The sequence below is a fragment of the Grus americana genome, chromosome Z, assembly GCF_028858705.1.
Source record: "Grus americana isolate bGruAme1 chromosome Z, bGruAme1.mat, whole genome shotgun sequence".
Lineage (NCBI taxonomy): Eukaryota > Metazoa > Chordata > Aves > Gruiformes > Gruidae > Grus > Grus americana.
In genome coordinates, this window is record NC_072891.1 from 11,624,904 (window position 1) to 11,649,586 (window position 24,683).

The window sequence follows — 24,683 nt, forward strand, 5'->3', positions numbered from 1 at the left end:
GGGTCCTTCAAGTTGAATTAACAGACATTCTTCAAGCACAGACATATATCCATGTGGTGTTACCAGTGCACAGCAGGATCCAGATAGAAATTATTCAGCCTGGTTTCATCAGGAAGGAAGAGGCTGACACGTTTTATTTCTGCAGACTCCCAGTATTGTGGGATAATGTCCCTTTTGCTCTGTCGCCAACTCCACTGCTGAATGGCAGCTCTCATGTGTAGAAGTCTGTATGACTCGAACCCTGAGCACCTTACACTGGCTGATTTTTCTTCCTCCAGTAAAGCATCTCCCACATACCCCAACCCTAAATTAATTAAATCAAAAGAAAGGGGATGGAGAAGGATTAGACAGGATGCTTTCAAGTTTCTGAAATCTTTCCTGCCACAATGCTCAATGGCAACAATAAAGTATAAACTGAGCTCTCCCTAAGGAGCAAAAGGTACTTCTGAAAACAGGGATGTGTGGCTCAGTTACCACAGACTAAGCCGTGTGTGAATTACTGCCAGGGAGCTCTCCTTCTGCCGTTAGGTAAGTATTTTTGCCAAAAAGGTGCCCCATAGAAGTGTCAGGGATAAGGCTGCCTTCACCCAATGTGCTGGCAGCAGTGACTCTGAAGCACTGGGTGCTCTGCAAATGCATGCCCAGCCTACTCTGAGCTAGCTCAGACCCTCACCTCTGAGAATGGGAAAACTACCTGGTTTTAGTGTGTTCACAGCTCTCGTTGCATTTGCAATGAACTGATTCTTCCTTTTCTCATTAACTGTGATATTAGCAAGGACACTGATGTTTTAAGGAAGGTTTTTCTCATCTGTTTACTGTCTATCACTGCTGATGAGATTTTTAATCTTTTTTTTTTTTCTTCCCTCCTGAATTTCCAGGCCTGCAGGTGGTCTATATGGCATTGATAGCATGCCCGATTTACGCAAAAAAAAGCCAATTCCACTTGTCAGTGATCTGGTAAGAGATTTTTCTTCAGACACAGTTATTGGTGCAAGTGGCTTCACTTTTTGACATGCGGTAACATTCATTGTCACTTTAAGAAGCTGAAGGTTTCCTGTTTAGCAAAATTAATTCTTACAGTAAGGGGTTAGGAGTTCTGCTTGAAAAAAATCTCAATGAGGATGAGCTATGGTTTTGTAGACAGTTTCATTCATTTGGTAGAATTAAGATATTTCTTTTTTTTTCTACACAGAATATTTGACTATTTTTAGGTCTGCATTATTTTTAAATGTTTTCCTAAAAATCACATACTTTGGGGAAAGTTACAATGTCCATGTGAGGTTTGGCAACTTACCAGAAGGTTGGAATTTCAGAGGATAGATAAATGAGCATATGTGCTTGGATTTTTAAAGTAATTTGCAATATTGCCAGTAGGCTTCTGCACTGAAGGAAGCATAAGAACGAAGCAACTAATGAGGACAAGTTTCATATGCTTGTGTGATATGGTGAAATAAGGCTTCTGCGGGACAAATGGTTTTTTGTTGGCTGTGTTCAGTACACGTAGCGATTGCATACTTGAGAGAAATGCTGAAACAGCTGAAAGACCAAAGTTTCCATATCCTGTAATTCCTGTGAAAAGATGCATGCAATTCTCTCTGCCAACTTACCCATGGGAAGCTTAATATGTGTCTTACTAACTGCTGGTATCGTAAATCCTTGCAATAATGGCATTAACTTGTGTTACTTCCTTTGTACGCTTTCAATCTCTCTCTCTACAGGCCATGGTAAGTGGAGCTGAAGACTACCCACCAAGTCTTCACCAAAAATTACTTTACCTTATTTTCCTTCCACTTTTTTGCTTTTTGTTTTGAACCTGCAGTATTGCAGTGCATGCGTATCCAGCATTCTGTCCTGCTCCATCACTGATGGAATGAACTTTTTCAGTCTGTCTTCAAACAGCATAAAGCAGAGCATATCAGGTTTCTGATAGGATTTGATAATTTCAAAGGAGATGTTCCTATCTTTAATTTCCTTCTCTGCCTTCATCTAACTGGAGTGGCTTGCTGAAGGAATCCTTTGTATGCCAGTGTGAGGTGCTGCAAGGGCACTGCCCTGTACTGTCCAAGGCTGCAGAATTAGTGTGGACGTGATGAAAAAGAGGCAGTTTTGAGGGAAAAATGCTGTTCATTGTGTTCAGTGATGGCCAATGAATGTGGTGCACATTCAAACCTGTACTCCCAACCTACTCTGTTCTTTTTTTTTTTTTTTTAGTATCCTGTTTATTTGTAACCCTTTCACTGTCACGTTTGGGGGTGTTGTGTGTGTTATAAAACTGATGAAATAACGTCCTGTTGGATATGAATGAAGTTAGATATAGAAGAGTGAGTCCCATGTAGTGATCTTAGGCAATAGCAGGGTTACCATTGCTACCAGAACATGGAAATGGAGATGTGAACCCAGGTTTCATTGACAGATCTTACCAGAGAAACAGTAAAATTTACCAGAGTGAGACTGGTTGTGGGCAGATGGAAATGAGTTGGAGACCTTTCAGAGTATGCATTTGACTCTTCTGAGATGTGAGCTATCATTTAAGAAACCAACTTGAATGTAATAGACTGCTGGTTTGATGTCTAGGATGACAGAGTCCCCTTGGTCACATCTCTGGGCATGTAGTGCCAGTGCATTTCTGAATATTGGTGGTGAATAACAAATTTTCTTCCTTCTTAGTCACTGGTTCAGTCCCGGAAAGCCGGAATTACCTCAGCAATGGCCACTAGAACATCTCTCAAAGATGAAGAGCTGGTAAGTGGGAGGGTTGCTTGGCTTCTATTAACTTTTAGTAAGCAAATTAAGGGAATTTGGCTCTCTGGGATGCAGAGCGAGCTTCACAGATGTCTTAAAATATAGATGCAAAGCTTCTTATATCATTTATCATAGAATCATAGAATGGTTTGGGTTGGAAGGGACCTCAAGGTCATCTAGTTCCAACCCCCCTGATAGAGGCAGGGACACCCTCAACTAGACCACGTTGCCCAAAGCCCCATCCAACCTGGACTTAAACACTTCCAGGGATGGGGCATCCACAGCTTCTCTGCACAACCTGTGCCAGTGTCTCACCACCCTCACAGTAAAGAATTTCTTTCTAACATCTAATCTAAATCGACCCTCCTTCAGCTTAAACCCATTCCCCCTTGTCCTGTCACTACACTCCCTGGAAGGCCACAATTAGATCTCCCCGGAGCCTTCTCTTCTCCAGACTGAACAACCCCAACTCTCTCAGCCTGTCCTCAGAGGAGAGGTGCTCCAGCCCTCTGATCAACTTCATGGCCTCCTCTGGACTCACCCCAACAGCTCCATGTCTCTCCTGTACTGGGGCCCCCAGAGCTGGACGCAGTACTCCAGGTGGGGTCTCACCAGAGCGGAGTAGAGGGACAGGATCACCTCCCTCGACCTGCTGGTCACGCTGCTTTTGATGCAGCCCAGGACACAGTTGGTTTTCTGGGCTGCAAGCGCACAGTGCCACCTCATGTTGAGCTTCTCATCAATCAACACCCCCAAGTCCTTCTCCTCGGGGCTGCTCTCAATCTGTTCCTTGCCCAGCCTGTAGTTGTGCTTGATATTTGTTTAAAGAAACCAAACATGTAAAAACTAACATTTAATGTGTCAATATGATTCTGAAAAATGTAATCTTACCATTTTCTTCTGTGCTATCCACCATGGGGGACAGGGTGTGAAACTTCCTTTATGCAAGATATCCCTCATCCACAAACCTTAATTCTTTCCTTCCATCTCCTCCACTTTTTTAAATGCCTGGAGAAATGTTTTTGGAAGGGTGTCCTCTGCTGCTGCTTGTAAAAAATTTGGTAAATTTGGCTACCTCAAATGTGTAGATTTATTGGACTGCTCATGCCTTTTCCCTTAAAACTCGTGTGTTAACCAGCAAAAATAGGTTCAGTCGCCTTCCTGGATGTTGGTTTATGTGTGCTCTTGCCTTTCAGAAAGCTCATGTCTATAAGAAGACCTTGCAAGCCTTAATTTACCCCATCTCTTGTACAACCCCACACAACTTTGAAGTGTGGACAGCCACAACTCCTACCTACTGCTACGAGTGTGAGGGGCTGCTGTGGGGTATTGCACGGCAGGGAATGCGCTGCGGTGAATGTGGAGTCAAGTGCCATGAGAAGTGCCAAGACTTGCTCAATGCTGACTGCTTACAGAGTGAGTAGTGGCCAGTGGAGTGTGGCTGTTCCAAAAGTCTTACTAGAGCTTTCCTAAATGTATAGGTGATACTTCAGTGATCAGTGAAGCTGCATTTATTAAAATGAATGCATATTTTCTGAAAAGGTGCAATTGGGCTAAACCTATCCCCACCATCCCGTGGATGCAGACAGCTCCACTGACGCAGAAGAACTTCCTTGCAACATTGTGCTTGATGTGCTTTAAAAGAAGGTTTAATTCTTGACTCTTTCACATCTGTTTGGTTTTAAGCCATGTAATGTTTAATCTTTCTTAGTGTCAGCTCGGGTGGTGTATTTGCTAACATACCCTGCATGGAAGAGAGATAGTGGGCAGGGTGAATAGGGTACTAGGCTGGATATTCTGGCTTTTGTTTTGTCCCCCCTGCCCTGGTATCCCAGTCAGGTTGCTTGTTTTAACCATCAGCCTGTTTTACTGTTTTAAGCTCTTCAGAGCAGCACTGGGTTCCTGCTTAGGGGATAGAGTCCATAGACTTAGCTTGGATTCTCTGTACCAAGTACAGACTGGCAAGGTATTTTGTCTTTTTAATGGCAGAGTCTCATGGCTGAACCACTTAAGAGACTGAGCCAGCACAGATGATGGGTCAGATAGGAAGGTGTTGTTTGAGTGTATGGGCAGTATTTCATCTTCCTGCTAGCATTTCTGTTTATTTTGTTGGGTTTTTTTATTCGCTCTTCAAAGAAGAGCTCTTCAAAGAGCTGTGACTTTGCAGAATAAATGAGACCTTACACAAACAATGGAGAAGTTTGAAAAGAATTTGATTAAAGGGGGGAAAAAGAGAGAGAGAAAAAGTATTAATTTGGGCATCTGGCTTGGTGAGGTTATTTTTATTTGCTTGTAAAACAGTGTCTTGATTTGGTCTCAAATTTGTGTTCCTACTTGAGAGCAAAATATCTTAGTCTGAATGGAATATAAATTTCTGCCATATGTCTTAAATCTTGAGTAGGAAGGTGGGGCTCTTTCTGTTCAGTCTTAATTTTCTTGGCATTCCAGCTTGATGGACTAAGGAATCGGAAAAGTTTGTGGAAATATAAACAGGCTTACTGCAGATCCATGTTAGTGATTATAGGAATATAAAGAGTCAAATCTTGCATCTGCCTCAGGCTCTAGTTGTTTGGGAAAGCTGGACTGGATGATCCAGCAAGGGATACCAGTGAATCATATGTCATTTGTTTTTCTTATGGCTTATCTTGAGGCCCCAAATGGACGTAGTTTATGCTTGTACTTTTGATGTGTGCAGAGTTTTAAATAGGTCATAGTTAGGACTGGGGCTGTTTGCAATGGCTTATTTATCAGACACAGCTGATGCTGGCGAAACATCTCTGTTCCTCCTCAGTTGCTTAGCATTTCTGGATTTATCTTTGAGTGTTGCAAGGTGATCTTTACAGTTTGTAGCATTCGAGCAATTGCATCGTTGACACCTTGGCTTTGTTGCAACCATTTTGTGACTAAGCAAAGAGCTGCTGATAAGCATGTCCAGCCTTGATTGGGATGCATGTCCAAGATATTATAATGTTGCAATGGAGATGAGTTATCTTGCTATGGGGAAAATGCTACAGAGAGCAGAGGAAGATAGCTAATGACTAAGAAGAAATATATTTCTGCAGAGGACAGCTCTGGCTATCCATGTTCAAGAAAGGAGACTTCAGGCTGGGATGGGTACTGGAGAGAGTTCAATGGTAATGGGGAAAATATGAAACTGTCTTGAGAGAAGGTGGTATGAGTATGTTAATCTTTCAAAAGAGAGGCTTGGCAGTGTGGGACAGGAGAAGCACAGGAATGATACTGTTTCCAAAAAAGTATAAATGGCCATAGTAGGTCTGTCCCAGTAGAATGTTTCTAAAGGTATATTGTGGAGCCCAAGGTGGAGGTGTAAGACGTGCGTGTAGAGCTCCTATGTCTCTGCTTTACTCTTGCATCTATCCATGGCTTAAGGCCTCTCTGAGAAGTAGATGCTATGTTTAATAGCTGGCAGTGATGGCTCTGTGAATCGGTTTAATCCTTGTTTGAACCTGCTTATGCCTGAACTATGTTTGGGAAGAGGGAGATAAGCAGCAGGGAGGAAGACAGTCTGTTTAAGCTTACTGTTTACAAAAGAAAAAATGGAATAAATTTGCTGTAAGAAAATTAAAGGTGGAAGTAGAAGACAACTTCAATGATGAAAATAGGGAGTCTCTGGAACAGCCTCTGAAGAATAACCATGGAGGCAGGTTTGGTAATCTCTGGTTGGAATTAAATAAGATTGTGCAATGAGCTGTGGGATGTGATGATGGCAATAGTCTGCACTTCTCTATGGAATAGAAGCAACAACTGGAAACAACTCTGCTTTTCATATATGGCAAAGCATTAAATAAGAACTTGTTATTTTATCCATGGGATTGCAGATGTTTGCTTTGCACATTTCCTTTCAAAATGTAAACATAAGACGCTTCAGCGTGCAGAGTTAAAGAAACAGAGAGGAGACAACTGAGAGTACACTGGGCTCAAAACTTGCAAAGCCTGTAGAAAGGTAAAACCCAATGAAACAAAAAGTTTATTTACTGAGCTATTGAAAGCTGCCCAGCATCAGAACAGGGAAGATATAGAGACTGCGAGCCGGGGTTCTCTCAGGGTACCCAGTATGAGTGTGGTGGGTATCATTGTCTGGGGTAGAGATGTAAAGGAGACTGAAGATGGCAGTTGTGTAAATAAAAGACAGAGGAGGCAGAGGAAAGACAGTGCTGGGAGATTAAGAAAATTATGAGGCCAATATGTGGATGTGCTGTTGCTGTGTTTAGGAAAAAAAAAAGTTATTGATACTAGAAATCTATTAAAATGCTTTTTTCATGCAACTGTGTTCTTTGCTTTGGCATGTCCATACTAAAATCCTTCTAACTGGAACCCACTGGAGCAGAAAAAATTGAAAAAATAAAGTAATTTTTATATATGTTTGAAGAACATAGGCTGTGCTTGCAGAATGGAAAATGGAGTTTCTGGGGGACAAACAACAGTTTAGAGATCCAGTAAACTGAAGACTAAACTTTCTTGTGTGCTGAACTCAGGAGGGGTTTCTTCCTTACAGAAGCTTTATTGTTGCTGTTGGTAAAGAAAATAATTAAAAAAAAAAATCTTAGGACATGTCTTCACTTAGTTCTATTTAAGGCTTCCAGAAAATGTTACATTGGAGTAAAATGAATTTTCAGGCTGGTAACAAATACAATTCTATTGATTATACCTTGATGCCTCAGGATATATCTTCACTTCAATCTGTGTAAGTCTTCCAGAAAATGTTGCATTGGAGTAAAATGAATTTTCAGGCTTGTTACAAATACAGTTCCATTGTCTGTGCCTTGCAGACACCTGGGGGTTTATTCCTTAGAATCAGAATGTCCTGTTTATCCATCTTCTATCTTTCAGTGCCTTTCTGCAGTAAATAAAAGGATCTCTTTCCCCAAGTCTGTTAGAATTAAGTTTGGTTATTTCTGCCAATGGTGTTTTTCTTACCCTCTGTATTTTTAAGAAACTGAGTATCTGATACAGTCAACAAATGTGTGGGACTGCAGTGACTAAATACTCAGATTCAGCAACACTTTGTTGCAATTTGAAACAAAATCCATTTGCAGACTGGTTCAGCAGGGCTGTTCCATGAATTGGCAATGTCTGAAGCGCAGTAAAGTGGAATCAGTTGTGGCATGTGTACTGCAGCCATCTGGTTTATGGCTCTGTTGGCACCAGGTTGTTCCTCTGAGAGGCTGTTTTTCTATTGTAGGTACTTGGAAGATACTATTCTGATGATGGGGTGCTTACCTTTCTATCATAATCTCATAAATACTTGTTGAAGGGAAGATGCTCTCTTTCTAGCCTTCTGATATCCTTGGAAGTACTTGAAATCTCTGCTGCATGAGTACGCTTCCTTTCTTACTTGGCTGAAAAGGGACGGAGGGGTGTTCTTTAAACTCCCCGTAGCATGCAAAGCTTTTTTCCAAAAGAAAGCTTTTATCTCGTGCACTGTTGTAGTACTAACTAAAATACAATGGGTTGTGCAACGTTGGTATCAAAGGAAATGTAAAGTTGAGGGTAGATGTGTAGGATACCAAGAAACAGATGCAGAGAAGTAGGCAGAATTATGAAGAGGGTGGAATGGAAGGACATTATGCTAGCAAGGTCCTTGTAAAAGGGGCCTGTTCAGTTCTGGGCTAGCATTTGAAAAGCCATAGTAATCTGCTGCTGCAAGTGTGTCTTGTTGGGTGGGTTGTTTTGGGGTTTTTTTGGTAGTGATGCTAATCTGTCCTTAGTAGATTACAGTTAAACCTGAGAAAAGAAATGACCCTGGGATATCAGAATCTTGAAAATGAGGAAATGAGATCTCAAGCTTCAAGCTACTGTTGAACATGAAATCTGTGTTGTGAGTGTGATTAGCCATATGTCTTTATTAGTGCTTCTTTATGGTGTGCTGGAGCAACAAACCTTGGAGAACTTCACACAAGCTTTCAGGGCTGCGTTACTGAATGCCCTGCTTTTGGTACTGTTTTGGCTCCTGGGTTCTTGGTTTGCCTCTGGAATTGTTCAGTGCTTTTTGACTCAGGACTAGAATCAGGTATGTTTGCTGCTTTTTGGATGAGAAAATTGTGTGTGTTGCACTCTGAATTCAGAGACTGCAGTCCACAGACCGGCTTAGTGAGTGGACTGTTGATGAGACCAATTAAGTCACTCTTGTGATAATCATCTTGGCTTCTGTGTTGAATGATGATTAGATACCATGGTGATGAACACTTGTTTGCTCCCAGAATCCTGTGTAGGAAAATATTTGCACAGAAGGAGGAAGGATACCTTTATTTGAAACTTGAATATCTATTTTAAGTTTCAGGAATACATAATTTCGAAGCATTATCCGCCTACTGAACAGCTGTCTTCTATCCTGCCAGTGTTGCTTTCTTGACTTTTTCCTGTTAAAGCGCAGGGTAACAGGACTGGTGGCTTACTAATAGCTGTATCAATACGATTCCCAATATAGACATATTTGCTTTCTGTTTCCAGTCATAAATTGACTTGGAATTCAGTCCTAGAGAGGAAGAGAAAAGGAAAGCCTAGTGCCATTTGTATGATACTGTACACAGTACTTGTATATTCCCATGCCCTTCTATTGCCATTTATAGAACCACTCGAAAAGCTGATCCTCTGGCCAAAACCTTCTTTCTGCAGCTGAATAAATATGATCTAAGTCCAACAGCAGGAAAAGAACCTTCTGCCATCCAGTGTAGTGACATGTTTTGAGTTTATATCACATATATTATAGGTAATTAGTCCCCCAATAGTTGTTTTGAAAACTCTGTTGGTTTTGTACCAACAAGCAGGTGTTAAAATTCAGAAAGTGTGTTGTTGAGAAAGTGGGTTTGTCTCTTCTTTATTAGTCCATATTGTTAAATAAGGTGTTTGTCTGATTCTGGCTTTTGCACTGCAGTTCAGGTGCAACCTCTGCAGGGAGAGAGGGACCATTCCCAGGGAAGGAATAATGGAGCCTTCTTACCTGGGCAAATTACCTGGGCAGATTGGGGGAGCAGCATGGATGAAGATGGAGGATTTCCTCTGAAAGTCAGGAGGCAGAGCCAAGCCATAGAAGTGACTAAAGGGAGGGCTTTCTAGGGGTCTATGTGACATGTCTTGCACATCCAGGATACCCCAGACTGCTGCTAGCCTTGCAGAGGGATAAATGCACTGTGCAAAGTCTCTGGAGGTGGTGGGGATGTTAAACGTGTTTTTAACTAGAATTCCTCCATTTGTCCAAGTTTGCGTTCTAAAGCATCATTTGATGCTCCTGCAGTGTTTGCATTAAGGCAATGATGCAGACCATACCACCCCAGAATTGTGATAACTTGTCCCATCTCAGTGATGAACAGTGAAACATTTATATTTGGAAGCTGCCTGGCTAGTAATTTATTTAGAAAATGGTTCTGAAATAGAGCACTCTGCTCATGCACAATGTGAACTCTTAATGTTTGAATTGGGTTCTTAATTTCCTTAAAGTCAGAAAGGTCAGGGCAAGCTTGATTTTTTTGGATCACTACAGATTCCAGAATTCCAGCTAGGAAAGGGAAATTGTTCGGTTTGGCCTTTCCCAATTTCCCAGTAATTTTCTGTAGTTCTGCATATACTGTGTAGAGTCCACCTTCATCCCTAGAAGACCTGGTTCTGTTAAAGCTGAATAGCACTTCTTATCTGAAGTTCAAAGTATAGCCCCTGGTATCATTTTGGTTTCATATTCCTTTAATAAATGTTGGCTGTACAGCTGGATGATTGCCTCATATAAGACATCACTTTGGGTGGTGCTAGTTCTTCATCACCAGTGAGCAGAGACAGCAGGGACCACATAATTAATTCCAATATTTTGATTTCATTTCATCTTAAGCCAACAATAGGAAACTCTGGGGCAGATACATTTTATTTTACTAAATGAAGTACTGAACATCAAGCCTCTAGCAAGTAAAATGAAAAAATAATTATCAGGTAATGTGAAGTTATGGCTTGTTTTATACCCAGGTCTTTAATAGCATGCTTTGGTATGAAGTGTCCTTAATGAACTCTGAAACTTCAGCAGTCACAGTCTGTTCCAAACTGTGTTTTTATTCTTTTTGGTTTGGATGGTGGAAGTTATAATTGAGTTTTGTTTCTTTATTGAAGTGAATTTAGTAACGGTGAAAGGTGTTAGATTGAAGGCCCTAGAAACGGATGTCTTCAGGCAGCGTTAGTCACTGGGCACCCTGTCGAGCCTGCTAACAAGGTTGCCTGTTATGTTGTACTGCTAGGGGTCCTTTGTGTGTGTGTGTGTGTGTGTGTGTTCATAGAATTTTATTCATATTTGATCACTACCTGCTGAAACTGTTTCATATGCAAAACTGTAAAGCCCTATATTAAAGGTGCTCCAGATATCATATTTGCCCACTTCTTCCAGAAGAAAACAGTTTTATGTATCTTTGTGATTGATGGCTCCCTTTGCACCTGTTTTAATACATATTTTTAAGGTAATTTAATATTTGGTGAACACCTGGACGAAGATCATTTTTCTAGGACACAGCTTACTTTAAATCCAAGAGAAGAAAAACAAGCAAAAGCATATTAAACTAAACAGAAATTTTATGACTGAATGTGTTCGCAGGACTTTTGTACTGGTTTAACTTAATCTGATTTAAGATCATAACTTGAAATTGCTGCAGACTGCATGTAGAGAGACAGTGCAATCTTGGGTTCCTGCTTTTCGTTTCACACCCTGCTTTGCCCTGTTAACTCATGTCAGTGCTTTCATTAACACGTGCCTCTCTTCTGACCCAACAGTGGCTAAATTTTTACTGCAAACATGACTGTCACAATTGAATAGGGAGTAGTTGGCTGTGGGAGCATTCTTATCTCATAATTGTATGAAATCTTATATTTTGTAAGAGGTGTGCAAGTGACTAGAGGCCTCTCTTTTTGCAGATACAGTTAAATACCAATGTAGTACAGGCCCTATGCCTGACTCTTGTGTTTCCAGCTGCTAGATGCTGTACTAGTGCCCCATGCTTACGATCGCCCAAGTTTTAACTATTGAATTTGCTACCTTATAGGTATTTGTGATAGACACTGTGCCTATGTGATTCTAAGAATGGATTGTTTGGGTTGTCTCCTTACAAACTGATAAAATAGAGTGGGATCCAGAGAGGCGCTTTGGATGCCACCTGATCCAAACAGGGTGGTTCCAGAAGAATAGGACGTAGATTGTGCAGTGACTCTGTGCTGAACAGGGAGTTGTGTGGCACACATCACTAGGAAATGCTGACCGTGTCAGCCCATCTGAACTGCTCTTTCGTGGCGCTGAGGTGCAGCATTGAGACAAAATTTGTACTATTTGTAATGGAGGTCCTATGTCCTCTTCTTAGCATTTGCCCAAGCAAGGATTTATTTTTTCAAAGCAAGATGATGAGAGGAGGGGATATGCTGATGTCTGCTCTTAAAGAAAGAACCTAATATCTAGGTCTTCCTCAGCTGCAAAGGTGTTAAACTCAGGCCTGTTGTCAGGAGAACAACCAGGTTATAGAGGAACCCGGGCACCCCCTTCCATTATCCTCACCGAGCCCCAGGTGGTCCAGATTCTCTTGTGTGTATTTTGAAATGGGGAGGGTCTGACTGTAAAAGTCAATAGCAGAAGCCATCATGCAGAGGGTAACTCATGGCTTTGATCCTACTGTCCAGATTCAATGAAACATGACTTTATTTCTGATGAATATTGTGTACTTTGTGGTACACAGGAGCAGCAGAGAAGAGCTCAAAGCATGGAGCTGAAGACCGAACCCAGAATTTCATCATGGCCATGAAGGATCGCATGAAAATCCGGGAGCGGAACAAGCCAGAGATCTTTGACTTGATCAGAGATGTGTTCTGTGAGAGCAAATTGACACATGCTCAGCAAATGAAGACAGTGAAGCAGAGCGTGCTTGATGGCACCTCAAAATGGTCAGCAAAGATCACAATCACAGGTGAGTGAGGGAGCTATGGGTTCTTTTGGCCTCGCTCGGGAGCCTAAGGTAAGAGAGAGCTGGCGTGAAGCTATGGAGAATGGAGAGGAAGGGCTTCTCTGACCTGTGTCTCTTTCTGCTCAGTGTACAAGTATCATGTAGAGGTACTCCTGCCCTAGGCACTGTAGTGCACCACGAGCTGAGGCTCATTAGAAAAGCTCTCATGAGTGATACTGCTGTTTCTCTGGCCATTCTGAGCTGCTGCTTCTGTGGCGTGTGGACACATTGTCTTATTGCATGGTGGTGGTAACTCTTCTCTTTTCCTTCCAGTGGTATGTGCTCAGGGTCTGCAGGCCAAAGACAAGACTGGGTCCAGCGATCCATACGTAACCGTTCAAGTTGGTAAAACAAAGAAGAGGACAAAAACAATTTTTGGGAATCTGAACCCCATTTGGGAAGAGAAGTTTTACTTGTAAGTGCTCTTACAAGGACTTTCAGCCCCGTTTTGCCTGTTTGTACAATCTGCGCTTCAACAGCAATATCTTCTCTGTCAGTATGTGTTCCCACACCACCTGTAATGTACAATGGTTTCATTTCTGCTCAGCGTTGTGTGTGCGCATCTGGAAGGTTGATGTCTTTAGCAATGTACATAGTGCACACCTGTCCATTTCATCTGTCTTGTGTATATATAAGTTGTCTGCTCTGTGAACACTTATACTGATGTTTCTACAGAAAGCTAAAGAGAAAGGAAAATCTTTAACTCAGTAACTTTTGTCCCTGGTTAATAGACATACTTTCAAAATTCTTTGAAATATAGAAGAGTAAAGTTTGTATAAAAGACTAAGCAAACTTCCTGTGACCTGTTGCTGTGACCTGCTACTGGTGTTTGACCAACAAAGGTTAAAGGTAGATACTTGCCTGTCACTTGTTTGTGACACTACCAGTCTCCCCTTTTAATTCTGGAAAATCAATGTAACAATAACTTGAGGGATTATCTGCTTTCAAGATGACCAATGTATATATGTCTGAATTGAAAGCAAAGGCTGGAGGCACAATTCTTTAGATATTAACTACTCTCAGAAGGCTGAAGAATGCATTATTCCACCCTGCTTTTATTGAATAAGTAAACAGTACCCTCAATTTATCATTGAACACGTTATAAAACAAAACGGAGACATGAAATCCAACAAGCAAGTGTTTTCTGAAGATTCTGGATGATCTCATTCAACCTCAAACATCTTTATTTCCTTTAATGTGTAAGCTCTTCCCTTGTCTCTTCTCTCCCTTTCCTAGTTTTTCCTTCCCTGTTTTTTCCTAAACTGCTTGAGGGGAGCTGTCTCTGCAAACTGAAATTTGTTTGTCTTTAAAAATCAGGCTTATATCAGCCCAGCTTTGTCTTTACAATGCACAGTACAAACAAAATTATTTTTAAAGTAGTTTTGAGCTACTCATTAACGTCAGAAAAATCTTGGTGCTATTTTGAGCGAGTAAGCCGTTGGCTTTATTCTTAGTTTAATCCAAGATAACATTACTGCTTGGTAAGTAGTAAGTATGCTTAGGTTCCATTTGGATAACTCTAGTCACAATAGCAGTAATTCTGTGTTGGGAGCCTTAAGGACCCTGATTTACCATGCCAAGTAGTTACCATGGTATTTGCAGTGTGTTCCCTTCTAATTTTAGGAGCTCCAACAAATACTGTGTTTAAAGATAGATAGCGCAACGTGATAAATGTCACAGTTTTAACAGTGCCACTGTTTAAATTTTATCGCCATGTCTGTGATTCAGCAGATAATATGCTGTTGGGCATTAGAGTTGATGCTACTTTCTGTCTTGCCTGTGTCTAGGTGGTTGTTTTAATTGCCTTAGAATAGCAGGAGGAGATGAAGGAAATGAGCAGAGTGTCCAGATCAATGGCAGGAAAGCATTCAGTACTGGAATCAGTGTGTTGTTTCATTAGTAGATGTCAAAGCTCACCTTATGCTGGAGGAGGAGGAGAGTCCTTTAGAAGTGTAGGCAGCACTGCTGTTTTACACGCCTGTCTTCTTTTTCTGGGTTTTGTTTGTTTGTTTTGTGGGGTTTTTTTTCATTTATGGATCTTTTTTCAGCTTACAACGCTCAAAATTTATGAAATTTTCTACTTCATAATCAAATGGAAATTTAAATCAACATCTGCAGGCCAAAGATACCCATTACATATCAAACTTTTTTAGAAGAGATTGTTAGGACAATCAAGAGATTGTCAGATTTAAAGGGTTGGAGTGGAGGGTGTTTGTTTCTTAGAATGAAGTTAATTTGTTACAGTGGTAGAATGGTGTGCTGGTAATTATTGAAAGTCTGCCTTGCAGTAGACATATGAAAAGTTTGGTGTTCAAAATGCTTAAACATTTCAATGGGTGCAAGATATGTGAGTAGAGAGAGGTCAGGTCAGTAACTAATGTGTGGGTTAGCAATTGCTGTTCCTTGTCTGTCTTGTTGCACAGACTTGTTTGTAGCTGATGTTCATTAGGTGCCCAGTGTCTCTTATACAATCACAATTCTAGTGTCTTCAAAGGTTGGATGTAGAGCCAGAAATCTGTGTGCATCAGTCATTGTAAGTATAGCGTTGTTATTGTAATCCATGGCATGAATTGAGACCAACTATGTACAGATGAGTGATAGAATTCTTTCTACAGACTCAGTAAAGTTTATTAGAAGCAGCTTAAATAAGTTTTAAAATTTTTAAGGCTGCAATAACCTATTTCAAATAGGTTTTTGTGCTTATTTACAGTGATGGATGGAAAAGTATATTAACTTAGATAAGTCTCCTTAAATATGACTTTGTTTCTTTCCTATATATTTTCAGAAAAAAATGTTGTGGTAGGCTTGACCTAATTTGGAAGTTCAGATTTAGAACCATATTTTAGGAAAGACAATGTTGAAAACACTTGAGGTTTCCATCATAAGCGCTTTTGAGGTCACTAGTAGCCTGTGTCACTGAAGGCATCTGCTTAGATTAATCACCAGTTCTTGGAGCATATTCATGTTGTCTAAGCAAGTGGTTGCAGGTCATGTTTCTTTCTGAAAATTATCTCTTTGTATATTTACATCTTTAGTTTTAGGTGTTGTTATAGAGAGATTTTTGTATCTTTCATTGGAGTTTGAAGACCTATAAGGGGTTGATCTTTCTGCTCAGTTCAGAGTTTTGCAGACTTGATGCAAAGACTGCATATATGGTGCTTGGCAGGAAGAAGCTCAATGGGGGACACCAGCCATTGCTGCATTACAGAAGTGTTCTGTGAGCAAGGACGCCTGTTTCCCTTGCTTTACATCCCATTCCTGTTCTGCAGTAATCCCAGATCCCTTTCCTATAGCTATGATGAAGAGGCTTATAGGTGGCCTCCTTGCTTTGTCCTGTGTGCCCTCACCTCTCTTACCTTGCCCTTAACTTTGGCTGGACAGAAGGCAGCACGTGTCCTACCTGTTCAGAGTTGTCTGGATTGGTTGGTACATGAGAGCTGGGTGGCTACAGACTCCAGGGATGACAGCCAGTATGGGTTTCTCTTCTCCATCTAGCTGTAATTTTTTTACAAAATTTGTTGGAACGTAGAAGCTTTGATAAGTCTGCGTAACTCTCATTTCCTTAGGAAATGATCCAGTAATATTAGAGGGAAGATATTTTTGCACTGTTCAGTACAATTATAAGAGGACATGAATTCTCCATTTAGACACATTTCATCTATCTGTAGAAAATAGAGACTTTCTAGAATCTTTTTTTGTAAAGGCTGATATTTAGCATCCATTTGAATGTGTTATAAAGGCAGACAGTGTTTAGGAGAATAAACTTTTGATCACAGGACAGAGTTTCCATTTTAAACCATAGAATCACATAATGGTTTGGGTTGGAAAGGACCTCAAAGATCATCTAGTTCTAATCCCCCCGCCATGGGCAGGGACACCCTCCACTAGACCAGGTTGCCCAAAAGCCCCATCCAACCTGGGGCATCCAACCTGGCTTTGGACACTTCCAGGGATGGGGCATCCACAGCTTCTCTGGGCAACCTGTTCCAGTGCCTCACCACCCTCACAGTGAAGAATTTCTTCCTAACATCTAATCTAAATCGACCCTCCTTCAGCTTAAACCCATTACCCCTTGTCCTATTCACTCCATGCCCTTGTAAACAGTCCGTCTTTCCTGTAGGCCCCTTTAGGTACTGGAAGGCAGCTATAAGGTGTCCCCAGAGCCTTCTGTTCTCCAGGCTGAACAACCCCAACTCTCTCAGCCTGTCCTCAGAGGAGAGGTGCTCCAGCCCTCTGATCAGCTTCATGGCCCTCTGGACTCTCTCCAACAGCTCCATGTCCTTCTTGTACTTGGGACCCCAGAGCTGGACGCAGTACTCCAGGTGGGATCTCACCAGAGCAGAGTAGAGGGGCAGAATCACCTCCCTTGACCTGCTGGTCACACTTCTTTTGATGCAGCCCAGGACACGGTTGGCTGCAAGCGCACATTACTGAGTCATGTTGAACTTCTGGTCCACCAACACCCCCAAGTCCTTCTCCTCAGGGCTGCTCTCAATCCATTCTCTGCCCAGCCTGTAGCTGTGCTTGGGATTGTGCCGACCCATGTGCAGGACCTTGCACCTGGCCTTGTTGAACTTCATGCAGTTCACACAGGCCCACCTCTCAAGCCTGACAAGGTCCCTCTGGATGGCATCCCTTCCCTCCAGCATGTCAACGGCACCACGCAGCCTGGTGTCATTGGCAAACTTGCTGAGGGTGCACTCGATCCCACTGTCCATGTCGCTGACAAAGATGTTGAACAGTGCCGGTCCCAATACCAACCCCTGAGGAATGCCACTTGTCACTGTTCTCCACTTGGACATGGAGCCGTTGACCACAACTCCTTGAGTGCGACCATCCAGCCAATTCCTTATCCACCGAGTGGTCCATCCGTCAAATCCATGTCTCTCCAATTTAGAGACAAGGGTGTCGTGTGGGACAGTGTCAGATGCTTTGCACAAGTCCAGGTAGATGACGTCAGCTGCCCTTCCCTTGTCCACCAGCGCTGTAACCCCATCATAGAAGGCCACCAGATTTGTCGGGCACAATTTGCCCTTAGTGAAGCCGTGTTGGCTGTCACCAATCACCTCCTTGTTTTCCATGTGCCTGAGCATAGTCTCCAGGAGGGTCTGTTCCATGATCTTGCCAGGCATGGAGGTGAGACTGACCGGCCTGTAGTTCCCTGGGTCTTCCTTGTTTCCCTTCTTAAAAATGGGGGTTATATTTCCCCTTTTCCAGTCGGTGGGAACGTCACCAGACTGCCCCAGCTTCTCAAATATGGTGGACAGTGGCTCAGCAAATTCATCTGCCATTCTCCTTAAAAGAAGAGCCCTGGGCTTGTTTGGAGGCTGCTAGTCCTTACCTTTTTGTCGGGAAGCACCCCAGTCTTCAAAGACCGTGAGCACTTAGAAGTTACTGGATTCAAACAGGACTTTGCTGTTTTTCTTGGCCTTGGCACAAAATGACTTGTTCGTTTTACAGTAATATCCTCTTGAAGTTGTATTGTTTGAGTGCAGCTGTGTCTGAAGCTTTGAATGGTGGGTGTGAAATCATTGCCTGGAACAGATTACATTGTCATTGAACAGTTTGCAAGAGGCATGTTTGTTCTCCTTCACTGCAAAAGAGTAACTGAGGTAAAACAAATGCAATGCCTCCTGCTGGCAGATAATCAATATTTTACTAGGGCAAGCAGAGCCCCACATGATACACATTCCTGTTAATCCTTTGGGAATGGTGCTGTTGCATAGCTAACCACTGGGTTGTCACCCCAAAGCTTCTGTTTGGTTCCTTGATTTTCTTTTCAACTGCTGAGCCTGTTATCAAGCTCAGCATCTTTCAGTTATCTCTGTGGTTATATGTGACTGTTTGAGCTGTTTTTCAGACTTCCCCTTCTGAGATCACTATGTTTGTAAATGTCACTGTTACTCTGCACCCTCAGCCTCCCTTCACTGCATGGCAGGGGCCATTCAGTTTGTCTTGCTTGCTTTATTCTCCAGGTATTGCAGACACTGAAACTGGCACTCTGATAAAATCCTGCTTGTTTCCCTGCTCAGTTACCAATGTGAAACTTAAATTTGAACATAGAGTTGATGCCTTGTGGCAAGCACCTGTTGGGAAGGCTGAGTTAATATAGCTAAGGATGTAATGCTAAGAATCACTTTATCTGCTCTTTGTAGTTAGGAGAGCCGCACCATTAATTTGTCAGTCGGTGTTATAGCACTGGGTAACAGCAAAATGATTGTACTTGTTCCCCTAAGAAAAGAACTTCATGCTAGTAAGAACAGAAAACTCATTTCTTTATTCTTAGACAGCAACAGCTGGATCTCAGGGCATGTTATTGTGCTGTCATGCTTAACTTCTAAGATGCTAAGGATTTTAACTTCATTCTCTTACCACTCTGATTTTGTCTTCGATGTTTTCTCCACTGTCCTTTTTTTCTCCCTAATAGAGGAGACTTGGCATGTTTAAAAATTAACCTATCCTGAGAAGTTTTCTGCCTTCCATTCCCATTGAGGTTGACCACAGTAGAGCTGCCAGTTGAACCCTGCCATATCAAGACACTTCATTTGAACCACATCCAAATCTTCCTACTTTTTCAGCCAGACCATTTCCCATAGACAGCTTTTTCCTGCGTTCCTGTGGAGGTTAGGTAACAGTCACGCAAATGTTGTTAGCACAAGCAGCAAATGATTAGCAAATTCATCACAAATGTTATTGGGTTCAAAAGTGGTGTTCTGGTCATTTTTTCTACACTTCTCCTATTTCTTTCTCTGCACATTTTGGAGGAGATAAGGCACATGCAGTGCTCCATTGCAGACCCCTGACATCATCTGAGCCAATTTGGGCCAGCCTTTAGAGATGGGCAGAGTTCTGGGAACTAAGAATCATTTTCTACAATTTTTTTTGTGGAAGTTGGAGCTAGATTAGAAGGATACAGATTACTAACTTCATTGTGGGAGGCACTATAATGTAAACTCAGCAGTTGTCTGTTCTGTTTAGCCACCAATATACCAGTTAGCGTGTGAGTGGGCATGCCACTGCGTGTGAGGATCAGAATTAATTACAGCTTCGCGTGCTCGCATGCTTCCCCTCAGCCTAGCTGCTAGCTGGGCATGGGAAGAGGCCAGAGTATTGACAGCTCAGGGTACACATCTGGGGACCTGGTGGTTTGGGGTTGGGTAAGGCCAAAGGGGAACGTGGCAGAAGAGACGGAGGTAGAGAGTGGGATAGAGAGCAAGTCAGCAGAAACACTCAGCTGCTGCCATTGCTCCTGTAACCACTGGCTTCAGGCAGAAAAAGGTCATGGAAAAAATTCACAATTTATTTGATTTTAATTTTTCTTAAAGATTTGGTGTGCTGTTTCCTGAAAACATTACTTTTTTTGGTAACTTGAAGTGTAAAAGTAAGTTCTTTATAAAAATGGCACCCCTGCAAAGGTTGGGACAATATGGATATAAAAGAAAGATACAATTTCTGACCCATGTGCCAAGGGAACCTGGTTTCCAGTCTCTCGCACTTTGAAATGGGCCTGAAAGCATTCAGTAGTTTCTTCCTTGCAATGGGGCCACAGAGTGTTTCCTCATCCTCTTGGGAAAGCTGTGGGAGCTCAGCTGTGTGCAACTGGACGGATGTATGTGTGCACACAGTGAAATCAAGCTTCACAAAAATGCAGCGAGAAGTGGGGCAGGCATCTTTAGAAATGTACCAGCTCCTGTATTAATGAAGAGGAAAGTGTCTAGCAGCAGAGCTTGTTAGCCACAGTCTTACAGAGTCGTGATGCTGTCACAAATTGGAAGCTATTTCTCATTAGTTAAAAAGCCTATTATCAGTTAACAAGCCCAAGTCCCTCAGTATTCATGGGTCTATTTTGGGGTGCTTGCTAGAAGGTGAACTGGTGTTGACACAGCTGTCTTGCTTCACCAAAAGCAAGGCCTGTGGTTCCTACAGACTTCGATGGTGATGTTTTATGGGTAAGCCACCAGCCCAAGGCTTTCAGCTGCTGTGTGCGACTGATAAGGCTCGCTCTTTTGCATGGGAGCAGCATAAGGAATATGAATTGAGCAGTTTCTTAAAAAACCCAAAGAAAGGTGTGATAAAATAGAAGCTTCAGTAGCTCAGTAAATGCAACTGTTAAGTTTCCTGTAGCACTTAGCCGTGAGTTATGCTTCTGTAGCCAAGTGAAGGATGATAGCCAGCCACTCCAGGAGCATGGGATGATGCATGTGGTACCACCTAAGGTAGAGTTAGGTCTAAACATCGAATGTTTTCCTGAAGGAAAGAGCAGTTTCTGACCATTGGTAGCAAAGAAACAAGATCAAAGCAGTCCTAGCAAAGCACTGGTGTGCCAGAAGGTGAGGTCTGAAGAAGTCAGGAGCTAACTTGCTGGTGCTTTGTAAATGGCACTGTGTGCCAACCTGTTTTAGGCACCCATGCACTTTTGAACACTGAGCCTCTATGGTACTGCCAGGATGTACATTAGTGCACCGTGTCAGGAACAGAGGATTTCTTTTACATGCTTATGCTGTGTTGCTGGTAGATATGGCAATGCACTCAGATAAATTTGAGAGCTACAAAGAGCAGCAGTCCAAGCGTGACTGCTCAGTGACAGTTCCCTGCTTTTGAATGCTTGCTGCATGGTTTTGTTAAAAGAAGACATCCTTGAAGTAGCAGAGGAGGAAGGGTAGAATAAAGGCAGGAGAGAAGCATTGAACCTTCTTTCATCATAACTCTAAATACAGCTTTGATTGCACAGCAAAGGCAGGGAGCAATGATGGTCTCTGCCCGTGATCAGAACTGCCCGAAATTGCCTCTTAACTTTCTCCATATAATTCCCAGCTATTCCTCTATGTGCGAAAAATTGGCAGAAGCTGCATGGATGTCCGTTAAGCAGTCCTGAATCACAATAGTTGGCAATAGGAGCCCAAATGATTTGTTGGTAGGGAGAATGCAAATACCAGTCACTGCCACATCTTATTGACCAAGCTTAGCAGATCTCTTCTGACCCATTTCTTCCTTCTCCCTGTTGCTTAGCAACAGATGCAGCATGTTAAAGTTAAAAAGGCTGGAAAACAGGCCTTCAGCAGAAGTTGCCTGTTTTCATAGGTTTTGTTTCCTTGAGGGCAGACATTTGTAGTGGTTATGGTGAGTAATCACCCTTGTCACGGTCTTATATGAGCATTCAAATTGCTTTATTGTATTGAATGCCCTGTAAAGGAGCAGGGCTGTTATAATAAGGTTCTTCTACCCACTTCTGACATCCAGGAGCCTGTTGGTATCTACAAGAGGTATCTGAACACCTAAAAAGAGGCGGAGGCTGCGAATTCTGCCTCTGCATTAAGCCAGAGGGTGCCAATTCAGCAAAGAGTAAACTGCTTTTTTTTTAATGGAAATGTCTTTGCTGATCCACCCAGGGCACAAGTATCAGTCTGAGCTGTGAATAATAGGCAGAATCAATTCTAGTAATCAAATACCAATTTTGTAACTGCTATATCCCACCCTTTCCTCCCGCGTACAGGCAGCATTTATATCATCTGATTGTAATGTATTTTGCATTAATACTTCAAGAGAGTCACAAAGCAGTAGTGTAAGAGAGGTACCTCCACCTGAGCTATTTCTCTTTTATAAAAAAACAGCATGAAGGGTGTTTGTCATAGGCCTTGACCATACTATCCTAGATACTGCACATGCATAAGCGCAAGTAGCCTTTAATGCCTCCAGCTGAACAGAAGATCATTGATGGTGAAAGCTATCAGAAACCAGTGAGATGCTCATTGGCATTTTTGGGGTATGTAGGCTGAGTTTACCAGCCTAGCTATCACCAGGCTGTTGTGGCCTTCACAGCAAAAGCAACAACAGTGAAGAGAATTCACACGTTTAGGGAGCTGCTGCTGGAGAGCCAGGAGGAGCAGGAGAGTCGCAGTCACTTCCAAGTCTGAAGTTGGTGGTTGTGGTCAGGGCAGGGCAGTCCTTCAGCATGCATCTGAAGTGCAGTGTCTAACATGTCACAGGAGCATTTAGAGTGCACCACAATGTTGTTGTGTAGCTCTTATCAGATGCTTCAATTCTAAATAAACAGGCATTTATTTGCATTTTGTTTATGCATCCCTCTACTGTTGGACAAGTGGGTCAAGAGGAATGGGAAGCATGTAGCATATAAATGTTGGCTGCATTATGTGTAACATTATGTTGGTCTTGTTTGCAGTGAGTGCCATAATTCTTCTGACCGGATCAAGGTGCGAGTATGGGATGAAGATGATGACATTAAGTCTCGCGTCAAGCAGAGGCTGAAACGCGAGTCGGATGATTTCCTGGGGCAGACAATCATTGAAGTCCGTACCCTGAGCGGAGAAATGGATGTGTGGTACAACCTTGGTGAGCAGGGCTTTGGGACTGAAAACATGTCACATGTTAGTTTGGGAACATTTGAGAATACTTGGGTGCATCTGGGCAGTTTGCAGGAAAGAGAAAAAGCCCGCAAGATTTCAAGGGGCACTTCTTGATAGGGACAACCAGCAGTTCCCAGGAGCTCAGGACTATAGTGAAGTCAGGAACAAATTCTATATCAGTCAGCCCTGTTCTCAGGAAAGGAATCTGTCTTTGGTGATTCTCATTCAGCTAACTGAATCCAAGGTCAGGGACCCTATTGCACATTTGCTGTTGGAAGGACTGGCTTACAGTCAGTCTTTCAAAGTTTTGAAAGAAAAAAGTCAGAAGTTTTCTCTGTGGTGTGTCTGATCACAAGTTCACGCTGAGCTTCCAGCAGTTTCTTTTCTAATGTGCTTACCTAAGATGGCTGTGCTCTGAACATGAAAAATGGATGTAAATGCTGATGATTTTTCCTTCTAGAGAAGCGAACAGATAAGTCTGCTGTGTCTGGGGCTATTCGCCTGCAAATCAGTGTGGAGATCAAAGGCGAGGAGAAGGTGGCTCCTTATCATATTCAGTACACTTGCCTTCATGAGGTAAGAAGCGGGTACAGCTCAGTCGTCACCAGGTCCATTCTGTCTCTTGAAGAAGCAATTTTCTGACCTTTATTTCCTTGAAATATTCCTCCTTGCCCTAGATAAGCTTGCTTTTCCCTGCTCTGCAGGCCCGGAAACATGCTGAATCATCAGATCCACATTTGTCAGGAAGGCAAAGAAGGCTTTAGGCTGTCTCCCCCACACTGAGGGCTGGCTGGCTCTGTCTGTCACTCCATCACAGCTCTGCTGCTGTCAGGCAGAGGTCATGCATTGGCCCAATTCAGAGCCCACCACGGGTTTAACGTGGAGAAACCTCTGAATTTCCTTGAGCGATGTTTTCAGCATGTACTATACCGATGTCTTTCTTTACAGAAGGCATACTAAAATGCTTTATGATTTGATTCTGGTCTGAGGAAGGCTTTGACTCTGGCTGTTGAGTGATGCAGATATTAGTGTTAAAGTCTTCTGTGCTGCTACACTGGTATATAGCTATGAACAGCTATTGGGGAACAGAACAGAAGCTCTGGTTACAGGGTACTGCCCTGTTTCAGGGTGAACTAAGCTGGCCAGGCAGTGCTGCAGAAGGTGGGAGAAATCCCAAGATGACTTGTGAGGATGACTAAAGGCAAAACCTTGTTTTGGGGACATGCATGGTGCCCAGTCTATCTGTTAAAGAGAAGGCAGGTGGCAGGGTCAGTCTCTTCAGTGCCTGAATAAGAAAGAGTAGTCAGAGCCCTTTTCACCTGACATACAAGAATTTCATGAGGTCCAGAGAGGTTTAAGCAAATTCAGGATTAGAAAAGAATGACAGACGTATCACAGAGAGGAATGTTCAACGAGGGGAACAACATGTTTATCCAGATCCTGGGCTAGATGATCCCTGTGCTGTCTTCTGGCCTTACCAGGGAACAGGCAGATACAAACATCAATAGGCTTCTTTTAGTAGGCTGTGTTGTGTCCTTCAATACATATTTATTGGTTTTTAATTCAGTGATGGCTTCTGCTTGGTAAATTATTTCATTTT

At 42.5% G+C, this 24,683-nt stretch overlaps 1 protein-coding gene across 6 annotated transcripts in view; it reads left to right on the forward strand.

Moving 5' to 3' along the window:
• UNC13B (unc-13 homolog B) overlaps window positions 1–24,683 on the forward strand; it is a 218,773-nt gene that overhangs the window by 131,962 nt on the left and 62,128 nt on the right. For all 6 annotated transcript variants that reach the window (XM_054810171.1, XM_054810172.1, XM_054810167.1 and 3 more), the window contains 7 exons: window positions 879–957; window positions 2,668–2,742; window positions 3,939–4,158; window positions 12,456–12,683; window positions 12,993–13,134; window positions 22,900–23,069; window positions 23,544–23,659. In XM_054810171.1, the coding sequence (XP_054666146.1) occupies window positions 879–957; window positions 2,668–2,742; window positions 3,939–4,158; window positions 12,456–12,683; window positions 12,993–13,134; window positions 22,900–23,069; window positions 23,544–23,659 (1,030 nt within the window). The remainder of the gene's footprint in view (window positions 1–878; window positions 958–2,667; window positions 2,743–3,938; window positions 4,159–12,455; window positions 12,684–12,992; window positions 13,135–22,899; window positions 23,070–23,543; window positions 23,660–24,683) is intronic.